The 23073-nt window shown below is 48.2% G+C and overlaps 7 protein-coding genes across 7 annotated transcripts; 4 read left to right on the top strand and 3 right to left on the bottom strand.

Moving 5' to 3' along the window:
• Nucleotides 1-573: 573 nt before the first annotated feature.
• FIESC28_01852 (uncharacterized protein) lies at nucleotides 574-4183 on the bottom strand (the record flags this gene model as incomplete). The annotated part of the gene is made up of 6 exons (XM_031156002.1): nucleotides 574-1641; nucleotides 1694-1858; nucleotides 1912-2500; nucleotides 2563-2846; nucleotides 2897-3999; nucleotides 4054-4183. 6 exons carry the CDS (start codon nucleotides 4181-4183, stop codon nucleotides 574-576), a joined length of 3339 nt encoding a protein of 1112 aa, XP_031020006.1.
• A 1872-nt stretch (nucleotides 4184-6055) lies between these two features.
• FIESC28_01851 (uncharacterized protein) lies at nucleotides 6056-6633 on the top strand (the record flags this gene model as incomplete). Its single annotated transcript, XM_031156001.1, has 3 exons — nucleotides 6056-6284; nucleotides 6334-6440; nucleotides 6490-6633. 3 exons carry the CDS (start codon nucleotides 6056-6058, stop codon nucleotides 6631-6633), a joined length of 480 nt encoding a protein of 159 aa, XP_031020005.1.
• A 60-nt stretch (nucleotides 6634-6693) lies between these two features.
• FIESC28_01850 (uncharacterized protein) lies at nucleotides 6694-12276 on the bottom strand (the record flags this gene model as incomplete). Its single annotated transcript, XM_031156000.1, has 1 exon — nucleotides 6694-12276. The coding sequence occupies one exon, from the start codon at nucleotides 12274-12276 to the stop codon at nucleotides 6694-6696; it is 5583 nt and encodes a 1860-aa protein (XP_031020004.1).
• Nucleotides 12277-13029: 753 nt separating this feature from the next.
• On the top strand, nucleotides 13030-15240 carry FIESC28_01849 (uncharacterized protein; the record flags this gene model as incomplete). Its single annotated transcript, XM_031155999.1, has 2 exons — nucleotides 13030-14360; nucleotides 14409-15240. 2 exons carry the CDS (start codon nucleotides 13030-13032, stop codon nucleotides 15238-15240), a joined length of 2163 nt encoding a protein of 720 aa, XP_031020003.1.
• An 805-nt stretch (nucleotides 15241-16045) lies between these two features.
• On the top strand, nucleotides 16046-19558 carry FIESC28_01848 (uncharacterized protein; the record flags this gene model as incomplete). The annotated part of the gene is made up of 1 exon (XM_031155998.1): nucleotides 16046-19558. One exon carries the CDS (start codon nucleotides 16046-16048, stop codon nucleotides 19556-19558), a length of 3513 nt encoding a protein of 1170 aa, XP_031020002.1.
• Nucleotides 19559-19720: 162 nt separating this feature from the next.
• FIESC28_01847 (uncharacterized protein) lies at nucleotides 19721-21209 on the bottom strand (the record flags this gene model as incomplete). The annotated part of the gene is made up of 2 exons (XM_031155997.1): nucleotides 19721-20867; nucleotides 21115-21209. The coding sequence occupies 2 exons, from the start codon at nucleotides 21207-21209 to the stop codon at nucleotides 19721-19723; spliced, it is 1242 nt and encodes a 413-aa protein (XP_031020001.1).
• A 739-nt stretch (nucleotides 21210-21948) lies between these two features.
• On the top strand, nucleotides 21949-23020 carry FIESC28_01846 (uncharacterized protein; the record flags this gene model as incomplete). Its single annotated transcript, XM_031155996.1, has 2 exons — nucleotides 21949-22372; nucleotides 22563-23020. 2 exons carry the CDS (start codon nucleotides 21949-21951, stop codon nucleotides 23018-23020), a joined length of 882 nt encoding a protein of 293 aa, XP_031020000.1.
• Between the last annotated feature and the right edge of the window lie 53 nt (nucleotides 23021-23073).

Genomic DNA, 23073 nt, shown 5'->3' with positions numbered 1-23073 from the left:
TGTATGTCAGTTTCTTAGTCATGGCTTTGTCATGCAGGGGAAATCCTTCGACGAGCGGATCTCTGGCTCGAGCTCTTACCTTTTTGCTTCGTTTGTTGGCCAATAGGTCTCGTTATCTTCCCCGCAGTAGACGTGTAGTGAACCCCTTGAAACGAACTCTAGTATGCATCAGTGGGAAAGATGCATTTAATGATGTGACAGTGACATGAATTGAGTACTGCAGCTATCGGGGAGTCGGACAGGAGTTGCTTACTCCCCAAGCCCAAGGGAGAGAAATGGCGATGAGAGAAAAAGTGAGGCTGTTGATTTTGCGCTCGGTCCCTTGGAATGAAAATTGATAGTGAGGCACAGTAATTGGTTGATAGATGGTCCATAATGGTTGGGAAAAGGGAGAAGTTAACTTTGTTGACCAATCAAAGGGTCCGGACTTCCGCTTTGACAGTTCTATTATTAGCAATCTCTGTCTCTGCCGTGTGGGGAACCTTCAATGCCGAGATAAGCTGTGGACCAAGCTCCAGGTTCATGTCGACACTCTATTAAACTCTATCATTAAGCTGAAAATGCAAGAAGGAGTTATCTATCTCCATCCTTGATACCTCGGGGCAGTGCCAGATGATCCAACTTTCCCGAAGTCTTCACCTCCCGTAACCATTTCTTTGCACCTTCATATCCCATCTCTCTTATACTGTCAAATTTCTCCATGTCAAATGTTCCAATCTTATCCAAATCATGCAACATGTACAGACATTGTGGTGTATTCTGGATAGCTTTGATCTCGTTGGTGTTTGTTGAGAAGGTAATGAGTTCCAATAACTGTAGCGACCCCCAGACATTGCCATCGGTCCCGACAGCACTATAAGGTGAGCTCTTATGCGGCTTACGCGAACTTGCGCACGGAAATATCATTTGAGTAAGGTTATACCATCCGGACACTGATTGACCTAACGTCTGAGGTGGTGGTGCACCGCCCATGTTCGACACATCAAAGGCCAGGACAATCTCGGCCCCCATTGACAGTGCCGGAAATACAGGAACGTTTGCTGAAAAGCAACCATCAACAAGAATATCGCCTTCTCCCTCAACAGCAAACGGCGGGAAGATCGGCGGGATACTCATTGATGCTCGGACCATTTGCCAAAGGGAACGTGCCTGAGGGTACATCGTCAAACTTTGACCACCTTGACTCATATTCGTAGCGTTGCAATAAAACGCTAGTCGCAGATCACTCGAATCCAGATCCTGGTCCATAGCCGAAGACACGTGGTTCGTAAATGATGAGCCTGACGTCCATGCCAATATGGGCATAGTAAAATCGAAGAGATAACGGTACCAGCGTGAAACTTTACTAAAAGCCTTGGCTGCCTCAACGGTTCGATCAATCGACATGTGGCTTGCGTATAGCGCGCCGACAAACGCGCCCATCGACGTGCCGCCGACTATGTCAAACGGTATACCTTCTTCCTCAAGCGCTTGAAGTGTGCCCAAATGAGCGAAACCGCGTGCGCCGCCTCCGCCGAACACGACAGCGATTGAGCGTCCCGTAATACGACGGGCCAAGCGCTCAAAGTCTCGACAAGAGTCAACACTGGTGAGGCGGGTTCTTTCGATGTGGGAAGTGGCTTCAGACAGCCATGGCCGTTCCTATAGGGATGTTAGCAAAACTCTGTTTTGGCTCAGCCTGGTTCTAACCTACCTGAATATATGGTCTTGTGATTGCTTGCGGACAAAAGTCGTCTTCACCGTCATCAACGAGAACCAATATTTTCTGAGCCATCGTCCCGTGTCTCTCAAGCTTTAGCTCAACCGGAGTGATTCGCGGGTCGCAATCGTCCATGGCCATGAGAATAATCAGATCAGCCTTTACACAAACTGTTAGTCATGTCCAGACAGAATGATTATTGGGTATCTCACCGTCGCGATACAGATATCGTTCCAGGTCGAGTCAACCGAATGCTCTCCAATCAAGATAGTGAGATCTGAGTTTTGTTCAACGTGCCCCACGTAGTCCTCAAGATGTTTGTTACCAGCATCAGTGAAGACAGTACTTCCGACCGCGCTGATCACACTATGCGACTCTACCAACGATACAGTGTCCTTCTCGTAAATGCCGAGTCTGGCCAGAGCAGAAGACAGGAGCGTTGCACATTTGGCAGCTGGGACTTCGAGCGAAAGCGGGAACACGGCAATAGTCCGAAGCCGAGTGGAATCTAACCCTTGTACGCTCTGTTGATGATCTTGTGGTGCTTGAGCGATGCTTCCCCAGAGTCGAGATCCCAGTTCTGGAGCGTAGTTCACAAGCTTTTGGTAAGATGCTTTCTGTAACTTCGCAATCTCTGATTTCCGGATTGCGTGAGCTGTACATGACCTGGGACGGTTTGTGTGGAACTCGAGGACTCCGAAGGGATTTCCTGGGCCGTATTCCTTGATATGGGCATCCATATCGCTTGGTCCCTTTTCAGTGATCCGGACACGGCCTCTTACCACGAAGCAAATAGAATCACTATTATTTAGATCCATTAGGCAAAGAGTTCCAGCGTCAAATGGGGGATTGGGGAATATTACCTGTTCTCCCCCTTCTTATATACTTCTCCTCCCGCTTTGACGGTCGACCAATCCAGAGCAAAGTCAATTAGAGAGATCAAAGGAGGCAGACAATCATACATCTTGGCGACCAATACCACCAGAATCTGAGGGCATAAGTCCGTCAACCTCCGAAGGAACGGCCTCGGTATGAGGCCGACTGTTGTCTTTTGTATGGCCCTGAAGTCAAATTGAGACTTGTTATTATGGACCAAGCTGCTGTGTCCAATTATATCACCTGGTCCAATCTTGAACGGGAGCATCTGCTGGGATCTGTCAGCACTTAATCATTTAAAGCACACCAGCTTTCCCTTACCCTTGCAGAGGTCGCCCTCATCTCATCCCCGGTACAGGCCTCTATTGCACCATCTATCACGAGGCAAACGCCAGGATATCGTTCTCCTCTGTGTGCGATGTATTCTCCTTGTCCAAATGACAAGACCTCAATACTGGATTCAATTTCGTCCATGATCGCTCCATCTACGTAGATGCTATTTCTGACGTTGAAGCCTTTCGGATGCATCAGCATGTTGAGCATTCGTCCTGCGGTTTGTGCTCGTATGCGTTTGTTATCGGGTCTCTTTCCTTCAAAGTGTGGGATGCTTTGGCGTTTGCGTTCAGTCTTAGAAAGAATAGACTGTGATTTGAAAACTCCAAGTTTACTGTCATCAGCTGCTGAATTTTGTACCTTCTCAGTATTGATCATCAACTTGAGGTTCGGGTTGCTTCGGCTCTTGACGAGAGGGAGCTGAGCTTCCTTGTACAGATCGGACCCCAACATCGATTGTGGTCTTGAGGTAGAAGCAGTAGATAGATTTGAGGGTGCACGGCGTCTGGCGGGCTTATCGTCGTACGGATCTGGGGTTCCACCGCGTGATGAACTAGCGGGTGACTCTGGAATTTTGTCGTCGTAATAAGTTTTCGAGGGTACAGAATCGTTGAAGGGATTTTCGTAAGCTGAAGTGCTGTGGAGAGAGGCCATCTTCGATTCGCAGTCGAGTACTTGGTCTCGTAGGCCAAAATGTGTTTCGGAAACAGGAAGCGTGACGAGAAATAGCTTCTGCAAGAGCCCTTGTATTATAGGAGAGCGTACATCTTCGGAGATGCTTCCCGACTGGCCGAGATTGACTCGGCAGAGCTTCAAGTCTGTGGCGGCCTCGTACAGCACTCTTGCTTCTCCAAACCTGGGCAGTATTGGCTCATCGTTGCCTTCCCCGCGTGAGAGGATGGCGAGTATGTGCGATGTTGGGTTCAGACACGCGCCTCGCTTGAGAGTCTTGGAAACAGCTTGGCCTTTCGATTGTAGGGAAGCGTAGCTTGGGGATGATGAGATGCTATCCGGTATCGTAACCGTGACTTGGCCTTCGACGACGAAGATGAGAGATGGAGATGGATTACTCCAAGGGTCGAACTTTGTGCCTACATCGCATTGAATTAATCATCATTCGCTCTCATTAACTCGCACAATCCTACCTGTTGAGAGTTCGAAGTAGTCCACGTCCTTTGTAACACGCTCCAGTGCCAAGTTCTCAACGAACCGAGTACCTTCGTAGCCGCGCACTAGTCCGAATACGTCGGTGTCGAATTCGTGGAGGATATTCATGTCGAAATACAATGTTTTTATACGAGGTCTTGGAGATACAAAAAACAGTGACAAACTGCCGTGCAGCCGGAGATTTCTGAAAAGAGGTGACCCAGAATTAAAGAGAGGAGAGGAAAGTGCAGAATAGGCAGGGGCGACCAGCGACCAGCGAGCGACACCATAAAGCGAAACAGCGAGTAAAGAGCAGATGACGTCTCTGGAGTCGCCGGTCAAGCTAATGTCTTTAACCGAAAAAGGAAGTAAGAAGTAAGAAAAGGCACGACCGAACCTATTGTAGTTGAATGCGGCGACCCAATCTGACGGTAAGCGCTGATCACTTAGCCACGGTGTTGGGACGGGCTTATGGCCGATCTAAGCTTATTTGGACCTGGTATTTGGCATCATTGCAGGACGCGAAGACGAAAATGGGCCATTTGGACTTATATCAGATTTTGGTCTGTTGCTTTGCTGGCTATCGTGAGACTGGTGGAGTTTGGAGGCTGATTGCTCCAAGCCTGGAAACATCACTTCGGCGATCATTCGCTTGTGAACGACAACACTGCAGACTACATTTTTCTCTCTGGCATTACTGCTATAAATACACAATACAATATCGAGTATCTACTATAAAAAGTAAAAATAAAATTCAGACAAGAGTTGAGGCTTGCTGTGATTGAACTACATATTACAGTTTTGAATAAGCGTTGTTAAAGAGTAAACCAGAGGTAGTTGGATTGAGAGCCGTTGTTGAGAAAAAGGTTGCACAATTACGATACAGTTCTACAAAATGCAAAAAATGAGGTTCTGCCCGGGCTCGAACCGGGGACCTTCTCGGTGTTAACGAGATGTCATGACCAACTAGACCACAGTACCAAGCTGTTTTGTTAGAGTACAAGGTTGTGATTTAGGTTTATATCATTCGGCAATTTGACCAATGAGGTATAGGCCGGTATCTTTGCTCGGCTGACCGGGATTCCAGCCCGAGGATCAACCTTTCTCCGCTCCCGCCTACCCTGAACGTAAAAATAATTTCAATCATCACAAATGAAGCAGAGCTCGTTGTTGGAAAAGGAAAGGATCTGAGGCAATTAACGTAGAAATAAAACGAAACTTGAATTACAATAGAATAAGATCAGCGCTTTGATTTGGACCCAGACCGAAGGTTGTTGTGGAACATAAAAACGAACGCTGTTCTAAGTCACCAGTGCACCGACAGATTCCAGCCCTGGTGTGAACTGTTGAGGCATGACTTTCCTCAAATTTAGTTTCGCCCTCTTTATTTTATTCCACAGGGGCAATTCTTCATTCCGTTGATGCACGTGGTATCACAGTCAATCAAACACACTACCGTTCGATGTTGTACCATAGCATCTCGAGGTCCGTTCTCAGGAAAGTGAGGAGCTCAATACCCAGCCACACCCTGGAACTCTAGACCTCGCTAAGCTGATATGGGGATGGTAATAGCGCGCGAACTATTTGCGGGCTAGGGCGGGCCGAGACACGCATGGGCCCAGAACAAACTCAACGGACGGTCAGCTAGCCTCAATCCTTCAAAATGGGTAAAACGCTATGAACTCGTCGCGTAATAATGCCTATGATTTAGTTCAGCTGGTCCAGAGGAATGGTAAAGTCAAACTTCTTAAACATCCAAGTCAATATGTGGGAGTGGATATTCGATAGTTTGAGAATTGGCAACGCTATTGATCAGTATGCAGCGCTAGATATCCACCTGTGTCTCAGCACAACCACAAGAGAGGCCCTCGAAGCTCGATATAGAATCATAAAGTCATGAGATCAGATCGGCCAAGTGTTTGACTTAAACCCCTCCCACGATCGTTTTTACCATATAAATGTCACTTAATTTATACTTTCTAGATCAACAATTCTCTTATAATGTCTATCAATAAAGGCGACGTCCTCACCATCCCGGTCTACAACCAGGAGGCAGAGAACAACGCCATCGAGCTCGAATGGCAACAAGCTCGGCGCACCCGCACCGCGCGCTACTATGTTGTCAAAGCCCGCAACCAGTCTAAGGATAACGCCGACGTCTTGATCTTTATCCAGGACCGCTTCTACAAAGATTTCAACAGAAACTGTCCTGGTGCTCGGCAGGAGGGCGGTACGTGTGTGATTACCTCACATCGATTAGTTGCTAACTCTGCAATTAGACTCTTGGGTTGTTAGTATCGATCGCCAGTTCCAGTACGGTCAGAAGAACAAGAGCGGGGAAGGTCGCTGGCTTGCCCTCCATGATAAGATGAACATCCCGTATCAGGTATGTTCATTTTCGTGTTCAGTTTAACAGTATTGGCTGACCCTGATAGCATCGCTTTTTGGTTTTGACTATTGAGAGCAAGATTAGTGAACAAGCCAAGAACTTGGCGAAGATATTTGGCGCTGAGGATATTGCTGATCAAGTCATGAAGCCTGACAGGCCCTTCGTTGGTGATTACCTTCGTGACTTCTAGAGTCAGCTTGCAGGACTCTGCCACATTGGACAATGGAATTGCTAAATTGGAGAGTAGAAGCTATCTACTCGTATAATACACATAAGGTGCCCAAAGTGCCGGTCTAAAACCATCTCCCTCATCATCACAAGCCACAATATCTCTTCCCTCTCTCACTCCCAGCTTTTCCCCAGAGCCTCGCGTCACACCTTGTTGCAACCAAGTATCACGAAGCTTCCGCACAGCATCATGCAAACCTTTTCCAACCGACCCTTCACTCATACCATCATCTCTAATCCGACCATACACATTCTCAGCAACCTCAACACAAGCCTCATCTTCAACTTCCCACAATGTACCGACGACATGCCTGAATCCAGCTAGTTGACATGCACTGATAAGATGCAGACTTTCGTCCAGTAATCGCTGATCTCGGATGCGACTCGTACCACAGGCTGAGAGGTATGCCAAGAAGGGTGGGTTCTCTCGCAAGTTGAGATCCAGCAAGTCAGCGACTGTGAGAGGTTGTGTCTGCCAATCATCTAGACGCAGCTCACTTTTCAAAGGGTTCGTCTCATCTGTCTTGCCGTGGCCAGCAAAATGGAAAATTTGACAATCCTTCAATTCCAAAAGCACCTGCCGCGATGTCCTGTCGGGTTCAACAGTCGTGAGAGCCATTGACTCACAAAGACCTTGGACTTTCGATATTTCACTTTGCGCAAAGGGCAAACTCGCATTGGAGCCTGGTGTATTCTGCATAGCGACCATGACTGCCTTTGCGGACGGTGGTTTATTGGCTTCCAACCGAGATTCCATTATTGCCTTGATGGAAGAGCTGTAAGACGATATGACTCTGTCCAAAACAGTGTCTCCAGAGCCATCGGTATGATAGCCTGCCGCGTGCAATGGGAACCGGCTCAATGCTCCTGTTGGAATCCAGCAGATCTCTGGCCAGTCTTCACCAGCAGGCTGTTCCGTGTAACCAAGCTTCTCCAGAATTGGCCCAGTGATTGTATCCCAAAGCCACTCTAAAATCTCAGTACTCCCGAGGTGTCCACTCTTGAGCTTCCTGTCGATTTCGCCTTGAGAGAGTTGGGGTAAAGGCAACACATCAACTGTTACGTTTCTTATCAAGAAGGCATCGCATCGATGGCTGACATTGATAACAACAATAGGTCCAACCTTGGTGAATACCGCGAAATTCGCGTTTTCGGTACCGAGGCGGTATTTTTGTTGCCATATATTGAAGTTGTAAAGAAGCCCATTGAAATTCTTGCTTGCGGTCATTCTCTCAGAAAGAGTCGCTCCTTTGTTTGCTGGATCCCCAAGTTGATCAAGGGCGCTTTTGAACTTTTGCTTAAAGTTGGGATTAAGATTCTGAAATCGCCGATCGTTGAAGTCAACCCGCAGATCATACAGAAAATCCGCAAATACACCACGACCCTGTTCAAGAAGATGGAGGGTGTCTTGACCTGCATTACCAACTTCGATGGAAAATGCTGCTGCTATGGATGCTAGACCACTGATCTTGGCCAAGAGACTTTGAGCGTCTGAAGGTGAGAGATATCGCGGTGTGTACTGGGGGATCGACTCCAGTATGTATGTAGAAACTTTGAAACCTTCCTGCCAGTTTTTAACTTTGGCGTAGGACTTGAGTAGTCTCTGTGCAATGTCCAGTCGGTTGGAAACATTGGGACTTGACATAGAATGCCAGAAGTCTTTCCCGTCTGATTCGACCGAGAGTCGAATGTCATCTTCGGATCTAGTTGTCTCGAATCTGGTAGCATAGCCAAGTCCTAGGAGGCCAGATGTGTTGTTGAAATGGGGATTACCAGAACGCATTGTCTGAGAAGCTTGCTGTGCGTACACTATGGCTGTGTCTAGTTCCTCCATGCCTCCAGTATAGCGATTCCGTGCGAGATGACATTTGATAAGACCTTCAAGAATCAAGCTTCGTATTGTGTCCTCAGTGTAACCGCTATGGAGTTTCAAAGCCTCTTCTAAGTTGCTTAGAGCTGAACTTGAATCATCCAAGACCTTCGTCTGCTGGTATTTGTCAAGATACGCATGTCCCAGCCATGTCATCAGCTTTATCTTATCGAGTGAGCCGGAGAACAAGTCAACAGCATCCTGATAGATCTTGACTATGGTACTGATATTTAGAAGATCACTAGTAACTTTGAACCTTGAGCGGTATGCTTCAGCAAGGTTATGCACCAAGGTGCGTCTGATGACTGGGTCCTTCGGGTCTAACTTCATCGCTTTCTCGAGTAGACGTAGCGCTTCGTCCAAATCGTCTTGGTTGCCAAAATGTACGTAGGCAAGGTTCTTCGATCGTCCCAGATGTATCAACCAGAAGGCATAATCCGAACTACCCTCTTGCACATGTATGAGACACTCTTGATGAACCTCGACCGCCATCTTCAAGTCTCCAATATCCCAATCATGATACAGCTGCTCCGAGAGTAGCTTCCCAAAGCGTGACAATGTTTCGTAACGGAGCCCATCGTCTTGAGCGAGGCCACCGAGAAGCTCTTGAAACTTCGATATCGCCGTAGTGAGGTTATGTCTGGCATCACCCCTGTCTCCGTCGTCGGCATCGGTGGAACGCGACCTTTCGTACAATCTCTCGTAGATACGTCCCAAAAGGTGCAAATGGTGTTTATACTGGATATGATCCTCTCCAATGCACTCCCTCGCTCGATCGCAAAGGGTCAGCGCTTGATAGATGTAGGTCCTGTCACTTGACTGCAGGTAATAGCTGAAGCTTGCCTCCGAAAGAGCAAATATGCTGGGGTGGCAATCCAGTTTGTCCGGTAGGTAGGCATGCACACGGCCTTTATTGGCAAGTCGAAAGGAGCCTTCCTTGTTGGTACCAAGATGCAAAGCATGGAAGCTTTCACCGGGCCTTTCCTGGCATTCGAGGTACAGGGGGCTTGATCTGAGCTTCGACTTGCAGCTTTCTGAATCTTGATGCAGTACTGTTGATTGTTCAAGATCACTGGAATGTACTTCTCTGAGATATTTGTCTTGAAGGCAGATAAACAGTTGATACGAAGAAATGTATCTATTGTAGAGATCTGCTGTTATATCACCGTTCGTCAAGTTATAAGCAGTCAGGCTGTTCTGGATGGCTTCATTGAGATCAGTGGATCGTCCAGTTCTGGTAAAGCGACGATAGAAGGCGACGGAAAGCGTTACTAGGTAGAATGGACTGCTAGGGTCGTCGGGCTGCGACAGTTTGAGAGATTGTTCTGCCAGTGTGATCATTTCTTGAAGCACACCAGCCTCGGTTCCAACGGGAAGTCTAGGTTCAGCTCTTTTCTGTCCATCCAAAACAAGCCCCGTGTTTAGACAAAGTACTAGACAGCACATATGCCAGGGGTAGTCTTGGTGATCCTCCGGGACGAGTGCAAGGGCTTGTCTTGCATATTGAATGGCTGTGGTATCATCATACGATCCACCATTGAGTGCCAATGCGAGAGTACTCAGACAGGCTGCCTTGCCAGCGCCTGTTGATTCCATTGAGCTGACGGTCTCCCCAAGTTGTGCGACCATAGCGTCGGTCATGGAATCATCAAATATCCATGGGACGGTTCTGTGGAGACCAGTAAAGCACATATGATACCGGCCATCAGTACGTTCTGTGTCTCGTGAGGTTTCGATTGACTCTTCAAGATATTTTCGTTCGCCCGTCGTCGCATATAGCTCGGAAAGTAGGGAAGACAAATTGGCATTCGACAGATGTTTGGTCACATGTAATGGACCTAGGCACTTTCGCTCAAGCTCAATAGCCTGTTCGAGGTGCTCAACGGCTGGCTTCCTCAGATGCATTTCGTAGAGTGATATTGCTAGCCTATGTCGAATGATGCTGTGGTGATTTGGGTATCTACTTGGAAGTGACGCCTCAAGCTGTTTTGCCATTTCCAATGCAGTGTCGAGTTCCTTGAGGTCATCGGTGATGCAGTACTTCCAAAGAAGAGCTCCTACCAGCTGGGTTGAAGCCTTTCTCACGTACGACTGGGAACCAGATAGTGACAGTTGCTTCAAGGATTTAATTGTATACTCGATATTAGGCAAAGTCCCTTCAACACGGCATTTCTGGTAGTGCAGACTGACCAAAGCGTCTAGCTGTAAGCAGTAAACTTCACCATCGTCCTTTGATAGCTTCGGCATCTCTGTTATGATGGTGAAGCCTTCCTCCAGTTCAACTGTGCGTCCCGTCCACTCGTGATGAAAGGCAAGTGACCCGGCCAATTGCGAACGGTATAGCATGTGATCCGAACTTTCGGTACAGCCCTTGACCAACTTTCGAAAGATCTCAGTAGCTTCTGTCAGAAAATGCGGGAACCGTAGTTCCAGATACAGATCCTTCAGTCGGCTTCCCAATTGACCACGCAACGTGGCGCTAGGTACCATTTCCTCCATGGTCCTCAAAACACGAATTACTTCTTCAAGATCTCCTACCATGGCCCTTCTCTCATAACGTTCATAGTGCCGATGTGCGAGTTCTTGAAGAGAATGAATTCGACTTGTTTCAAATATCGGAAGATATGCTGGCCACTCGAGAGCCTCGGAGAGTTGAGTCGAGTTCGGGAAGACTCCTGTCTTTGCAATCCAGTCACTTGCAAGGATCCCGAAAAGACTGGTGGCAGACTTAGGTGTCGGGGTCTGGAGGATATGCACCACACCTGCCGCGGCGGTAATGGATTCATGAAGATCCGAATAGTTGTCCGTCTGCAGATACCTCTGGTACAGAACATGGCTTTTGAACCTCTGGCATCTTGTGATTACCGAGTGACGGCCACCTGGTTCAATATTTCGAGAAATCTCAATACTCTCATCAAGGTGCTCCAGGTTGTGAGTTGAGTAATAGAGGTAATAGAATGCTTCAGCAAGACATTGGCTGACTCTTTTCGGATTACCGAGCTTCCTATCTAATGCGATCTTGGAGAGACGGATGGCGTCATGGCAATCGGCAACGTCACCAAACGCGCGGAATCGGGTAAGAATTCCTTCGATGAGGATACACGAAGGATCGCATTCGTCCTCCTCGGGGCCGAGCTCGCACATATTGAGGGCCTTGTCGATATCCTCGAAGCCTTGGGTCTGGTCGAAACGAGCCAAGTAAGCTAGGGCCAGACTTCTCAGCCATATCCATCGATCAGACCAGTCTTCGGGAAGTAGCTCGAGTGCTTCTTCGGAAATCGTGATTGATTCCTCCAAGTCGGCAAAGACTGGATCCATAGCTAGTTCGGTAGGGTTGGCGACCTTGAGAGGTCCGTTATATGGATAGACGTGTTGTTTCGCAGCTTCGATAGCGTCTTCAATATCTCTCGCAGCCTTTTTACGACGGAATCGTAGAAACAGCAAGTCTCCAAGAGTCAACAGACACTTTGCTCTTTGGAAGCCAGTGCTGATATATGCGACGGCCTCTTGTTCGAATTGTATTGAGCTTTCCAGAGCCTCTTCATCATCGTGGCGCTTGTATTGACGATGTGTGAGCTCGGCCAACTCACAAAACGTCGTCCTATCTCTCAAACAAGAGGGCGTTGAGGAAAGCTCAGCTTTCTTGGACCTGAAAGTCTCGCGCAGCCATTCATCGCTCCCAGCGAAGACTTCCTCATCCCATTCATGGACATCGTCTGGTGTGAAATGGCTCATTCTCCATCGAGCTGAGTGGAGCGGTTTCAAGCGTCACCCAGCAGCGGTATTCGATAGGGTGCGAAAGTCTAGCTGGACTATAAACCGACAGCTTTGACGTAAGGGACATGGGCGAAGAAGGTAAATCACAGACATATATGTCACGTTTAGGCTTGGGATTGGACTGTCAGCATCGCCTTGTCGCGTTGCCTTACACGTGATACTTGTTCCGAATCCACAGCGCTGGAAATGGTAAACATGTACCCCTGTAGATTGGGCTAGGTAGATATGCTGGGGCCCTTCACAATAAGGAAAGCACGGGCCCCACCTTGCATTTCGGGTCCTGGGCCATCACTTACAGCCCGCCCAGGCGCTCTTCCAACTTTCGTTTTGGAGGGTTACAGCGCGCAACGTACCTAGTTGGGGAAGGAAGTGCCGTTCCGCCTTCCGCCTCCAACAGATCTTTGCCCTACTTACCTTTTTCTTTTTCGATAATACCTTGCTTGCCATATAATCCAATTTCGGTTTTCACGAAACAGTCAAAATCTGCCTTATCGGGTCATAAATTGCCTCGATATGCACTTGACACCACTTGCGCCACGGGAACATGAACCTCAGGTTCTGGTTGGTTACAACGCCCCTGTCAGGCAGACCCTTGGGCATTGCACTTTTACATACAGATGAGTTTATATACAAATGATTCGCTGCTTTCAATGTGCCTAGTCCTCTTCCCCTCATTCACGCTTATCCTTCCTCCCCGTTCCTAAAACGATTATGGCTGACCCTTTGTCAATTGCTGCTAGCATTGCTGGTATCATCTCTCTGACAGATGCTGTCTTTCGATATACTTTCCGATACACCCGAACCGTCTCAGGCGCGAAAGACGAGATAAATCGACTCAGTGAAGAGATCAACTCTTTCTCTGCAGTGCTGCGAAGCTTGCATGCACTCGCATGCGATTTACAGGCCCAAGGACAAGAGTTCGTAACCGCATTAAGAGTGGAACATCTTTCACAATGTGAGCATACATTCGAAAAAGTGAAGAAGAGGCTCAAGAAGGCATGTGGCGACTTGGACGGTTCTTCTAAGCTGAAACTGGTGGCGCGGCAATTGAAATGGCCCTTTTCAGCGTCAGAAACCAAGGAACTACTAGTAGATGTGTCGCGACACAAGAATACCATTTCCCTCGCTACCTCCGCTGATACTATGCGCCAACTCCAGTTACTGCTGTCAAAGCAGTCTGATCGTTTCGATAAAATCGACCAATCTCTCGAGGGGTCATCGCAGAAGATCGAAATTGGCGTCCAGATCCTTCTAAACAGCGAGAAAAAAAGTGTCTTAGATTTCTTCATGCCTCCAAGGGTCAACCCACAAAGAAATCTAGACCAGAGCATCAAGTGGCGACAGCCAACCACAGGTACTTGGTTACTCGAATCAGAAGAGCTCAAACAATGGTACACTACACCTGGCTCGCGTCTATGGTTGAAGGGTATTCCCGGCGGAGGAAAAACCGTGCTGGCTGGTGCCATCATCCAAGAAGCGCTTGCTAGAGCCTCAGTTGAGCCACGCAGAATAGGTGCAGCATTCTTTTTTTGCGACTATAAAAATGACGCGACCCACTCACCAGTCAACATACTGGGTTCAATTGCGCATCAAATCGCCTTGCAAAAGGACGAAGCCTTTGAGCTTTTGAAGGATTATTATCAAGAGCTTCATCCAGAACGATCACCGACTCAGTCACCCGATGCCGATGAGTTGCGAGCCACGATTAGTCGAATGTCAGAGCACTTTGACCACGTCTACATCATACTCGATGGCGTCGACGAATGCCGAGACGAAATTGAGGATGTGGCTACAGCAGTTCAAGACCTTGCAGATTGCACCGATAACACTTCGATTGCTGTCTTTAGTCGCGAAGAAGAGGAAATTGAGGCCGCATTGGATGACGATTTCCGACACATTACCATTTCCGCACGGACGGAGGATATCGAGACGTACATACGAGCGGAGATGATGTTGCGAGAGAGTAATGGCAGATTGATTGTGAAGGATGTGGCGGCGAAAGAGAGAATAGAGAGTGAACTCGTTGAAAGAGCCAACGGAATGTAAGCAACCTGTGGTTGACTACGGGATGTCTACTAACAAGTAACTAGGTTTCGTTGGGTTACCTGCCAGCTGGACTATATGACTGAATTGTGGACCGATGAAGATCGTGTCGAAGCTCTTAACCATCTCCCTGCTACCTTGCATGATAGCTATTTCCGGATTCTTAGAAAGATCAACAAGCTGCCCCTCAAGACAAGAGATATGGTGCGACTATGCCTACGACTTCTGGCTGTCTTCCCAAAACCTCCGACGATTGAACAGCTATGTCAGGCAATCTCGACCCCCACGACTCTTGGAGCCAATCTTGGACAAATAATCAACCAAGACTCCGTGGCTCGAAAATGCAGTAGCCTGATCCGCAAAAGTGCAGACGGTCTGTATTTCGAGTTTGCCCATTTCACTGTCCAGGAGTTTCTGTCAGATCCACTGCTTGTCTCCTTGCCCGAATTCGCTCCATACCGAATCTCGAAGTCAGACGATGAGCCAGTGCTGGGGTTGTTGTGTCTCAAGCTCATACAGCTTAAAATTTTCGAGTCTGAGCCTTTCGACGAGAGCAGAGCCAACCCGCTCTCTTTTTATCCCGAGGCCGCTACAAGATGGCCGCAACTGACTGCAAATGGCCTAGAAAGCTCAGGACTACTTGACGCCGCAAAATCGCTATTTCGTCCAACTGAAAGCCAGATCTACCTTGGATGGTTGAAAACATTCATTGGCTACATTTCCTCGAGGATGTCGTCAGAAATACGCGATATTGCCGTCGTCCGCGGTACAAAGCTCAGGATGGCCGAGTTCCAACTATCATGCCGCCCATTACATGTGGCAGCTGCTCTAAACCTGCCTGAGATATGCTCATACCTCATACAGGAGCGTCAATGCTAACGCCCGTTGCAGTCTGGGAACCCCTCTTGAACTCTCCCTCTCATCGTTTCTCGGACAGTGCAGCTTTCCCGACACAACAGTCCATGGTGATGCATCAGAGAGTCTGTATTCCTGGCTTGAAATGACGTTATCGTGCCCGGAACGACGTAATGAAACCATCACTTGTCTCCGACTGGCTGGAGCTAGAACTGAGCCAGCCATAAAAAATCTGTTTTATCATTCAATGATAATTTCTTGGAGATTGAAAGACTTCCGATCAGTCAGGGATCTCTTATCATACGGTCTAGTACCAACCGAATTTGAAATTGATGCCTTGCAACCTTGTCTCACTCCACGGTGGAACCAAGGGCAATCTGGCGCACAACTAGGTCTTTCTCTCGAGGACTTCAATGACTACCTTGTGAGCTCCTCACTTCTAGAGACCCAATGGGGATTGAAGTTGGGTGAGCTTATCTGGTCCACAGCAGTCGCCATGGAATTGCCGTTTACCAACGATTCAAACCGCACCACCAGCAGGATCGCGCTATCTGTCGAAGCATTGAAAGCACAAATTAACTTCGCGATCGCCGATGACAACCATCAATCCTTATTAACCTGTCTTGATGATGGTCGAGTAAAGATGGATGAAGTAGGCTGGAGTAATAACAACGCTTCAGACACCCTCCTACATCAAACCATTCGGCGCAAAGCGGTCAACTGTGCTAACCTCCTTCTTGACAGGGGGAGTAATCCCCATGTGGTGAATAGTCAAGGTGAAGATGCTGTTCTGCTCAGTGGGTCTTTAAAGAGCATTGAACTCCTCGACATGCTCGTTCAACATAACATTTCACTACTCAGTGTTGATAAAGATGGGCGAAACATCTGGCACTTTGCAGCAAGATCATTCGACGAAGGGAGTCGTGAGTATCGGGAAGTTCTCTTCAGCACATACTTCCAAGACTCCCAGGAAGGGCTTAGCATGAGGAAAGCTGACGGTCTGACTCCACTCGACCAAGCTTTCGAGTACGCACAACTTATTGAAGATAAGGATGCTATAATAGCACTGATTTCCCATTGCCACCGAATACCCTTGTTCTGGGAGGGGCAAGGCTGCATCTTTCCCCGTGCCTTCAACCTACAATCCGAAGATATCATACGACTTTTGTTGCAGTGTGGGCTTGATCCTGAAGCGTCCGGATTCAGCACCGCTAGTCCTCTACATTACCTGGACAGTTATGTGTCACTGGAATGGGTAGTGTTTATCAAAAGTCTCTTTCCCCACAATCACGTATCCAGGCATATGGCTAGGTTGCCAATCGAACTTTACGTTGATGCGTGTATCAAGGACACTGTTTTACCAGAAGCAGAGATCCTGGCGCAACTCACCTTTGACGACCTCTTTTGGAACTTTGACGATGAAGGACGAGATGCATGGCGCTATCTCTGTTCGTCTGACAAGCGGCTTGGTTCCCGGAGGGTCCAGCATGGTTGGAATTGTTTGAAATACGCATTGACCCACTATATCCAACAGGGCTGCCTTGTAGCCTATGAAGAAAACAAAAAGGAATTCGGCCTGGTACCCCTCATCAGGATGTTGGATGAAATGAACAGGAATTATGCTTGGCCACCTTCTGTCATGCGTGGTGAACTCTTGTCTAAGTCACTGGCACTTTCTGGATATTGGAAAACGGACAGCAGGTTGGCCATTCGTTTTCTCAAGGCAACGATTGCAATGAAGGATGTGGACGCTGTAAAGTGTCTGCTCGACAAATCCGTACCTGTTAACGACCCAGGTGACAATAGCGAAACAATTATCCAGTATGCTTTTGGTGGGGAAACTGCACTAAGCCTCTGCTCAAGTACCAAGGGCAGGATAATACTTATGTCGATCCTGGAAACCCAAAGCCTAGAGAGTCTGAAGGCTGCATCAGGGGCCAGCCCGAATGGTGGGCTCATCTATGGTCTTATTCATCAGCGTTGGCAGAAGTCTGACGCCCGGTGGATCCTTGAGTATCTTGCCAGAATAGGGGTCGACATTGATGGCGTTGATGAAAGTCCACAGAGTGCACGAGGAGCAACACCTCTCGCATATCATCTCCAACATGATTCGCTCGCTATGTCAGAGGTTTTGTTAGAGATGGGGGCCAGCCTAAATGGTAAGGACCATTTCTTGATCACCTACAGGCCAGTGCATTTATGTTCGGCGTCCGGAAACGTCGCCTTCTTGAGAAAGATCTTGGAAGTATCCAAACGAACCAATGCTCCGGTGTTATGGGAAGTCATGGCCCAGTGGCGATTGAAATTGACGACGGGCTATTATTTTGACAGCATGTCTGGATTCCATATTGCTTGTTATAAAGGCGATCGCGAGTGTGTCAAGTTCTTTCTAAAGGAAATAGAGATCGATATTCGATCAACAAGCCGGCTTGGCCACACGGCCCTACATTTTGCAGCTATGAATGGCGACAAAGCCACCATCAAGCGACTCTGTCGTTACGGCTTCGACGTCATGGCGAAGTCCAAAGAAAAAGCGACTCCACTTCACATTGCAGTAACTGAGAACCGTGCAGGTGCTGTCCGTACTCTGATTCAACTCGGCGCGAAGAGCTCTATGGACAATCTTGTCAGGACCCCCTTGATGATAGCACAGTTCCAAGACAACGCCGAGATAATTGAGATACTAGAAAACGAATTCGGTAAACAGTCAGATGATTCAGTCGATGAAAGACATACCGCTAGGTTACTTCTTCGACTGAAGTCAGCTATAGAGCATGGTGATCTTGCAGGCTGCCAGAGCTTGACTTCCAAGGGATGTCCACTGAACAAACCGCTGCCACGAACAGGGAACGCATCGCCATTGACCTATGCTCTCGTTCGCCATCAGGCCACCATCGCCGAATGGCTCTGCCAAACGGGAGCTTCGGTATTGAGTGTCAATGACTTCAAGGTCACATCAATGCATACAATTATAACCGCCGCACGTTACCCCCGTCTATCGACATTCCTTCCCACACTTTTACAGCGATTCATCGACCAAGGTGGCAACTGGGATGACCTTGCGTTTCGACTCATTGCCCAAGCGGCAGCATCCGGAAATGAACCTGGCCTCAAAGTTATCCTGACACATCTCCCCACACATACTACGCCTTCAATATTCTTTGAAAGGCGCCCCAAGCTACCCGGGGCTCGCGAAGGTCCGAACTTAAACCTGCTTCATTTCTGCGTTCATCAGAACAGACGTGCAGTTGTTCAAATCCTGTTGGAGAGTGGATGTCCTGTTGATGTAGTTGATGGAAGCGGGGCTACCCCCCTATCTTATGCCAGAGAGTCCGAAATGGTTGATCTACTGGTAGCGTTCGGTGCTTCTCCAACTCCTTTGCTAACCACATGTCTTGCGAACAATTTCCATTTTTGGGGTCGTGATTCCACACGAGTTTTCGACACCCTCACACATGCTTTCCAGGAACAAAGTGGTCTCGCACCCCTGGGATGGGTAGGTACAAGCCTCCCGGCATACTATGACTCGACGTACATGAGACCCGGCTCTTTACTTCCATTGCCGCACTTCCTCGAGCACTACCGCAACGGAAGTCCCGAAGTAGTGAACTATCTAGCGGGGCTCTTTTCTGGCATTGGACTTGGGCCACTTCTTCAAGGCAACACTGAGCTTCATGAGGTAGAGCCCTTCCCTTGGCACTTGTATCAGCCCGCCAGCTTTTCAAAAATAACGTTTCTCAAAAACCATTTCCACCTCTTTTGCCAACGCTTTGGACGCCGAAATGTGAAAAGATGGGCTAACTTGGAGCCGGCTCAAGGTTGGAGCCCCCTTTGCCGAGCTGCCTCGCAGAATTGTACGGAGAGGATGGAGAACTGTCTATCCTTAGGCGCGGATATAGAGTTTGAGGGGTGTCCTTTGGGGTCTGCTCTGATGATTGCAAGTGCTTGCGGTCAGCTAGATGCTGTCAAACTTTTGGTACGCAGGAATGCGAAGGTGTCTTACGAAGGGCGGGCTGGAAGATTGAGCGTGTTCAAAGTAGCTATATCAACAGCTGTATGGGAATGGCTACTGGTAGGTCGATTCACCGATCAACGACGGATCAAGCATACCCCCGAACACGATTCGATGATAGGAACAAAGTTTTGGAGTGGGCCTGTTCAGGCGAGGGCCAATTTACATGGGTACGAGCTCGTGCGTGACAATGAGGCAAGAATCGATTGTGCAAAGAGATTGATGCTTTACAAGAGGATAATGAGAGGTCGCGTGGCACCATATATCGATGGTCTGATTTTTAATCGCCATCAAGAGCCAAATGTGAGCGCTTTCAGCAACGACAGATAGCTTTTTACGCGTGGGATTTGTCACAATATGACTTGCTTCTTCATTCATGTCTGTTAAACTACGGGACATAGTGCTATGATTGTTTCGACTACCTAGGTAGATCTGAGGTTTTGTTTAGTGAATGGCAAGTCTTCGAACACCTTGTGGTGTGAGACACCTAAACTACCACTTAGCCCTCCCATTCTCGACTGGTACCTCAACGACATCGTTAAACTCTAATATTAGAGGTGGAATCGTAGTCTCAAATAGATCATGAGGCACACGATCCTCACCCGCTGCAGCAAAGTCTTCAATGTCACCTTTACACCACCACATGCCACGTGGTTCCATCCGAAGAGCATATTTGCCGTCCGGTAATTTACTCAACATACTACTAACATCTACATGCCTAACAAGCGGCTGGCCTGGGTGTAGAGTAGTCAGAGTCTCCAACTTGGGACGTCGATCTTGCGGATTGGCTGCGCCACCACAAGGCCCAGGTTTGCGTGTTTCGCGGGCGACTTGCACTGTAGCCATATCTATAACCTGTATTGTCGAGCCAGGTGCTGGTGCCTTGGGGTCGATGATACGAGGACGCGGATCAAGGCTTGGGACCTCTTCGTCTTGTTGCAGTGGACCATTTGGAGTGAGAAAGCGTTGGGTATACCGGGTTTGGACGGTGATCGGCTCGTTGCCATGGTTGATGACTGTGATCTCTAGTACTGGAGAATTATCTTCAGCCTTATGCATTTGCATCTTAGTTTGTATTTCTGGTGGCCAAGGGAGGCTTTCCACCGTCGTGAATCTTGCGCCGCAGTGTGCCTTGCTGCTGATAAGCTTCTCCTTTTTACTTGGTTTTGAAGGTTGTCCCAAATTATCAACGTAGTCGTGTTCGCCGCCGAGGTCACCTCCTGATTTGTGCTGGATATGATACTTCTTCCCCGGCTTGAATAGCCTGCCAAGGTCGCTGTCCGCAGGGGTATGACAATAATAGATTGAGAGGTTATTTCTCCAGTTCCCTGTCCTGCCAACTGGCGAGGGTAGAGTCAAGTAGGGTTCATTGCCATCGCTAGACCTCAGATGCCCTGTATCGATTTCTTTTTCATTCTCACGTAACGAGAGTAACCCGTGAGAAAGCGCATAAGGAACATCTAGGATTGAGTTCTTTGCGGTCAAGCGAAGGGATCGAGGGTTTTCGTCATTTGAAGATCGGCGGCATAAACCGAAAGCGATGCTGTATGGTAGTTTGCCCGTCTTGTCGAAGACGCGGTATCTACTGGTGATGTTGATGTAAATCTGCAACTCTGCCATAGCTTGAGTCGCAAACTTGCTGTTCACAGTTTTATATTATGTAGTGTCGGACATGAGATGAAGATCAAGTGAATTGCATTGATGACTGTATCCGAGACGTTGTTAAAGGAAAGCGATGTTGTTGTTACACGTCATGGTGGCGATTTCGTATGACTCCAAGTATAACTGTAAAGCTTAGTCCAAGTCGGTAGCCTAAACATAACTTGTGACTGGCCAAAAGACATGGTCGCCTCAGCCCGCCTACCTGCCACTTATCTCACTCTTACTATCCAAGTCCTTTTTGCAAAGTGGAGAAACGGGCGGGCAGAACCAAGTTTTGTTCTGAGGTTGGTCCAAACGCAGCAGAGTCGGAGGATTTCATCCCTGGTCATAGTCATTGGCCTCGCTTGCAAACAGGGAACGTCACAGTTGGATCACATCCGGGTTGCTCTGCACCCCAAAGAGGATGGACGCATCGGCGATTACTGCAATTGTCGGCTGATCAGCCTTAGCCGAAATGATAAAGAGCTCCTTTCGTACATAACAGGGCGGGACACTGCCGATCATGGGGCTGTAAAGTACGAGAAGGATCACGGAATCCTCCGCCCATTGAAGAAAGCAATTCCTACAGGCTATGTAGGAGTCTCTTCCATACGTATATCCACAGGCCAAAGCGTGTATACATGATTAAGCTTGTGTTTATTACGAAAAATGGAGAAGTCAACTCGGAAAAGACCCACCATCTGCGAAGCGACAAACTGCGCCGTTTGGCAGGACGTGTTATACGCCAGGCCTCAGGGTGCCAGAAGGATTGGCCTCCAGAATCATAATAGACGAAATGATTCGGTCACTTTATGATGGCTCAGATCAGCAGTTAGGCTACTTTATTTTAGTACCCTAATCTCAGAAGACATTTCATCTGTCACCTATCCGTCAGGCTATGTATGTAATTCAAGGATATATGACTAGGGGATATAGGGCCGAGCCTATACGAGCTTTTTGCTCTACGAGGTCGCTATAATTGTTATGAAGGAGCTGGGCGCCGTTGCTTGTTGGGCGGGAGATCACAACAGGAGCAATACATCAACTCACCAATCCTGCCTTGAACCTAGATGTCCATTATGTCTTTCTCTAAAGTCCTCCTCGTGGCTCTTTCCATTACGGCTGTAGACGCCAAGCCATTAGTCCCTTCCAAGGTCGCTCGCGCTGAGCCTCCCGAGCCTTCCCCGTATCCTCTCGGCGAAGCCTGCGGTAACGAGTGGGAATATCTCAACTTTGATCCTGCCAATGAGGCCGACCAACGTCTTCTTCGACAGTTGCACGATGTCATCTGCACTGGCGAGGTGCGCTCTCTTGCTTCGAGAGGATATACAGCTGCCGAAGAAGCAAAGACGGGCACTAATCCTGTCTTTAATCTTTTCTTTGACCCTGGAGAGGAGACCCCCGTCGTAGTCAGCGATGTGTTGAAAATGATTCGCGGCGATGATAGTTCAAGTGCAAGCTTTATCGGAGCTGTGGTTGGCGAAATGGTTGTTGATAACAAAGGTAAGCCATCTTATAACAGGTGGGTGTCAGAAGAGTTAGTTACGCTCTAAGACTTAGGTTACCAAAGTAAAGTGGCCTAAGTGGTAGCCTAACCTATTTCGTCTCTTATGCTCTAGGCAGTTAATTCTTCTGGAACCCTACCCAACTCCCGTATTAATATTGTACTTCATCATGCTGATAATCCATCTAGACTTTAGCCAAGACTTCAGCTGTGACGACGAAGGCGAATTGGCCTACACTGACGATGACGAAGCAGATGGTCTTCAGAAGATCCATTTCTGTCCCATCGCCTATGAGAAACCCAATCTCGAGAGCATCGACTGTGGCGCCCTCGACAGCTTCCCCAGTGAGAAGATGGACACGTTCTCTCGCGTTGTTTTGCACGAAATCACCCACGGTGAAAATGTTGGACCGGAATCAGAATTGTCAGCACAGATCAAAGATATTGAAAACGACGATGAGGGAACAGCTTATGGTATTAACCGCGCTCACGCCCTGGTTCGGGAAAAGATAGGGCAAGAGGTCTATAATGCTGATAACTATGCCTATATGTCGCTGGATGCTTGGGTCAGCTGGGATTGCACGCCAGCCGACAATAGGGATGCATGGGCCAGTTTCTTCCCTGACCCCCCTCCTGACTACGAATAATTCATTGTCGGCCACGAGTCGATTGGCGTATGATTCGTTTATATGCAAAGCAG

The sequence above is a fragment of the Fusarium coffeatum genome (assembly GCF_003316985.1).
Source record: "Fusarium coffeatum strain FIESC_28 chromosome Unknown BRIP53273_contig_41, whole genome shotgun sequence".
In the NCBI taxonomy this organism is placed as follows: domain Eukaryota; kingdom Fungi; phylum Ascomycota; class Sordariomycetes; order Hypocreales; family Nectriaceae; genus Fusarium; species Fusarium coffeatum.
Note: the sequence above shows the minus strand (reverse complement) of the source record. Positions and strands in the feature narration are given on the sequence as shown.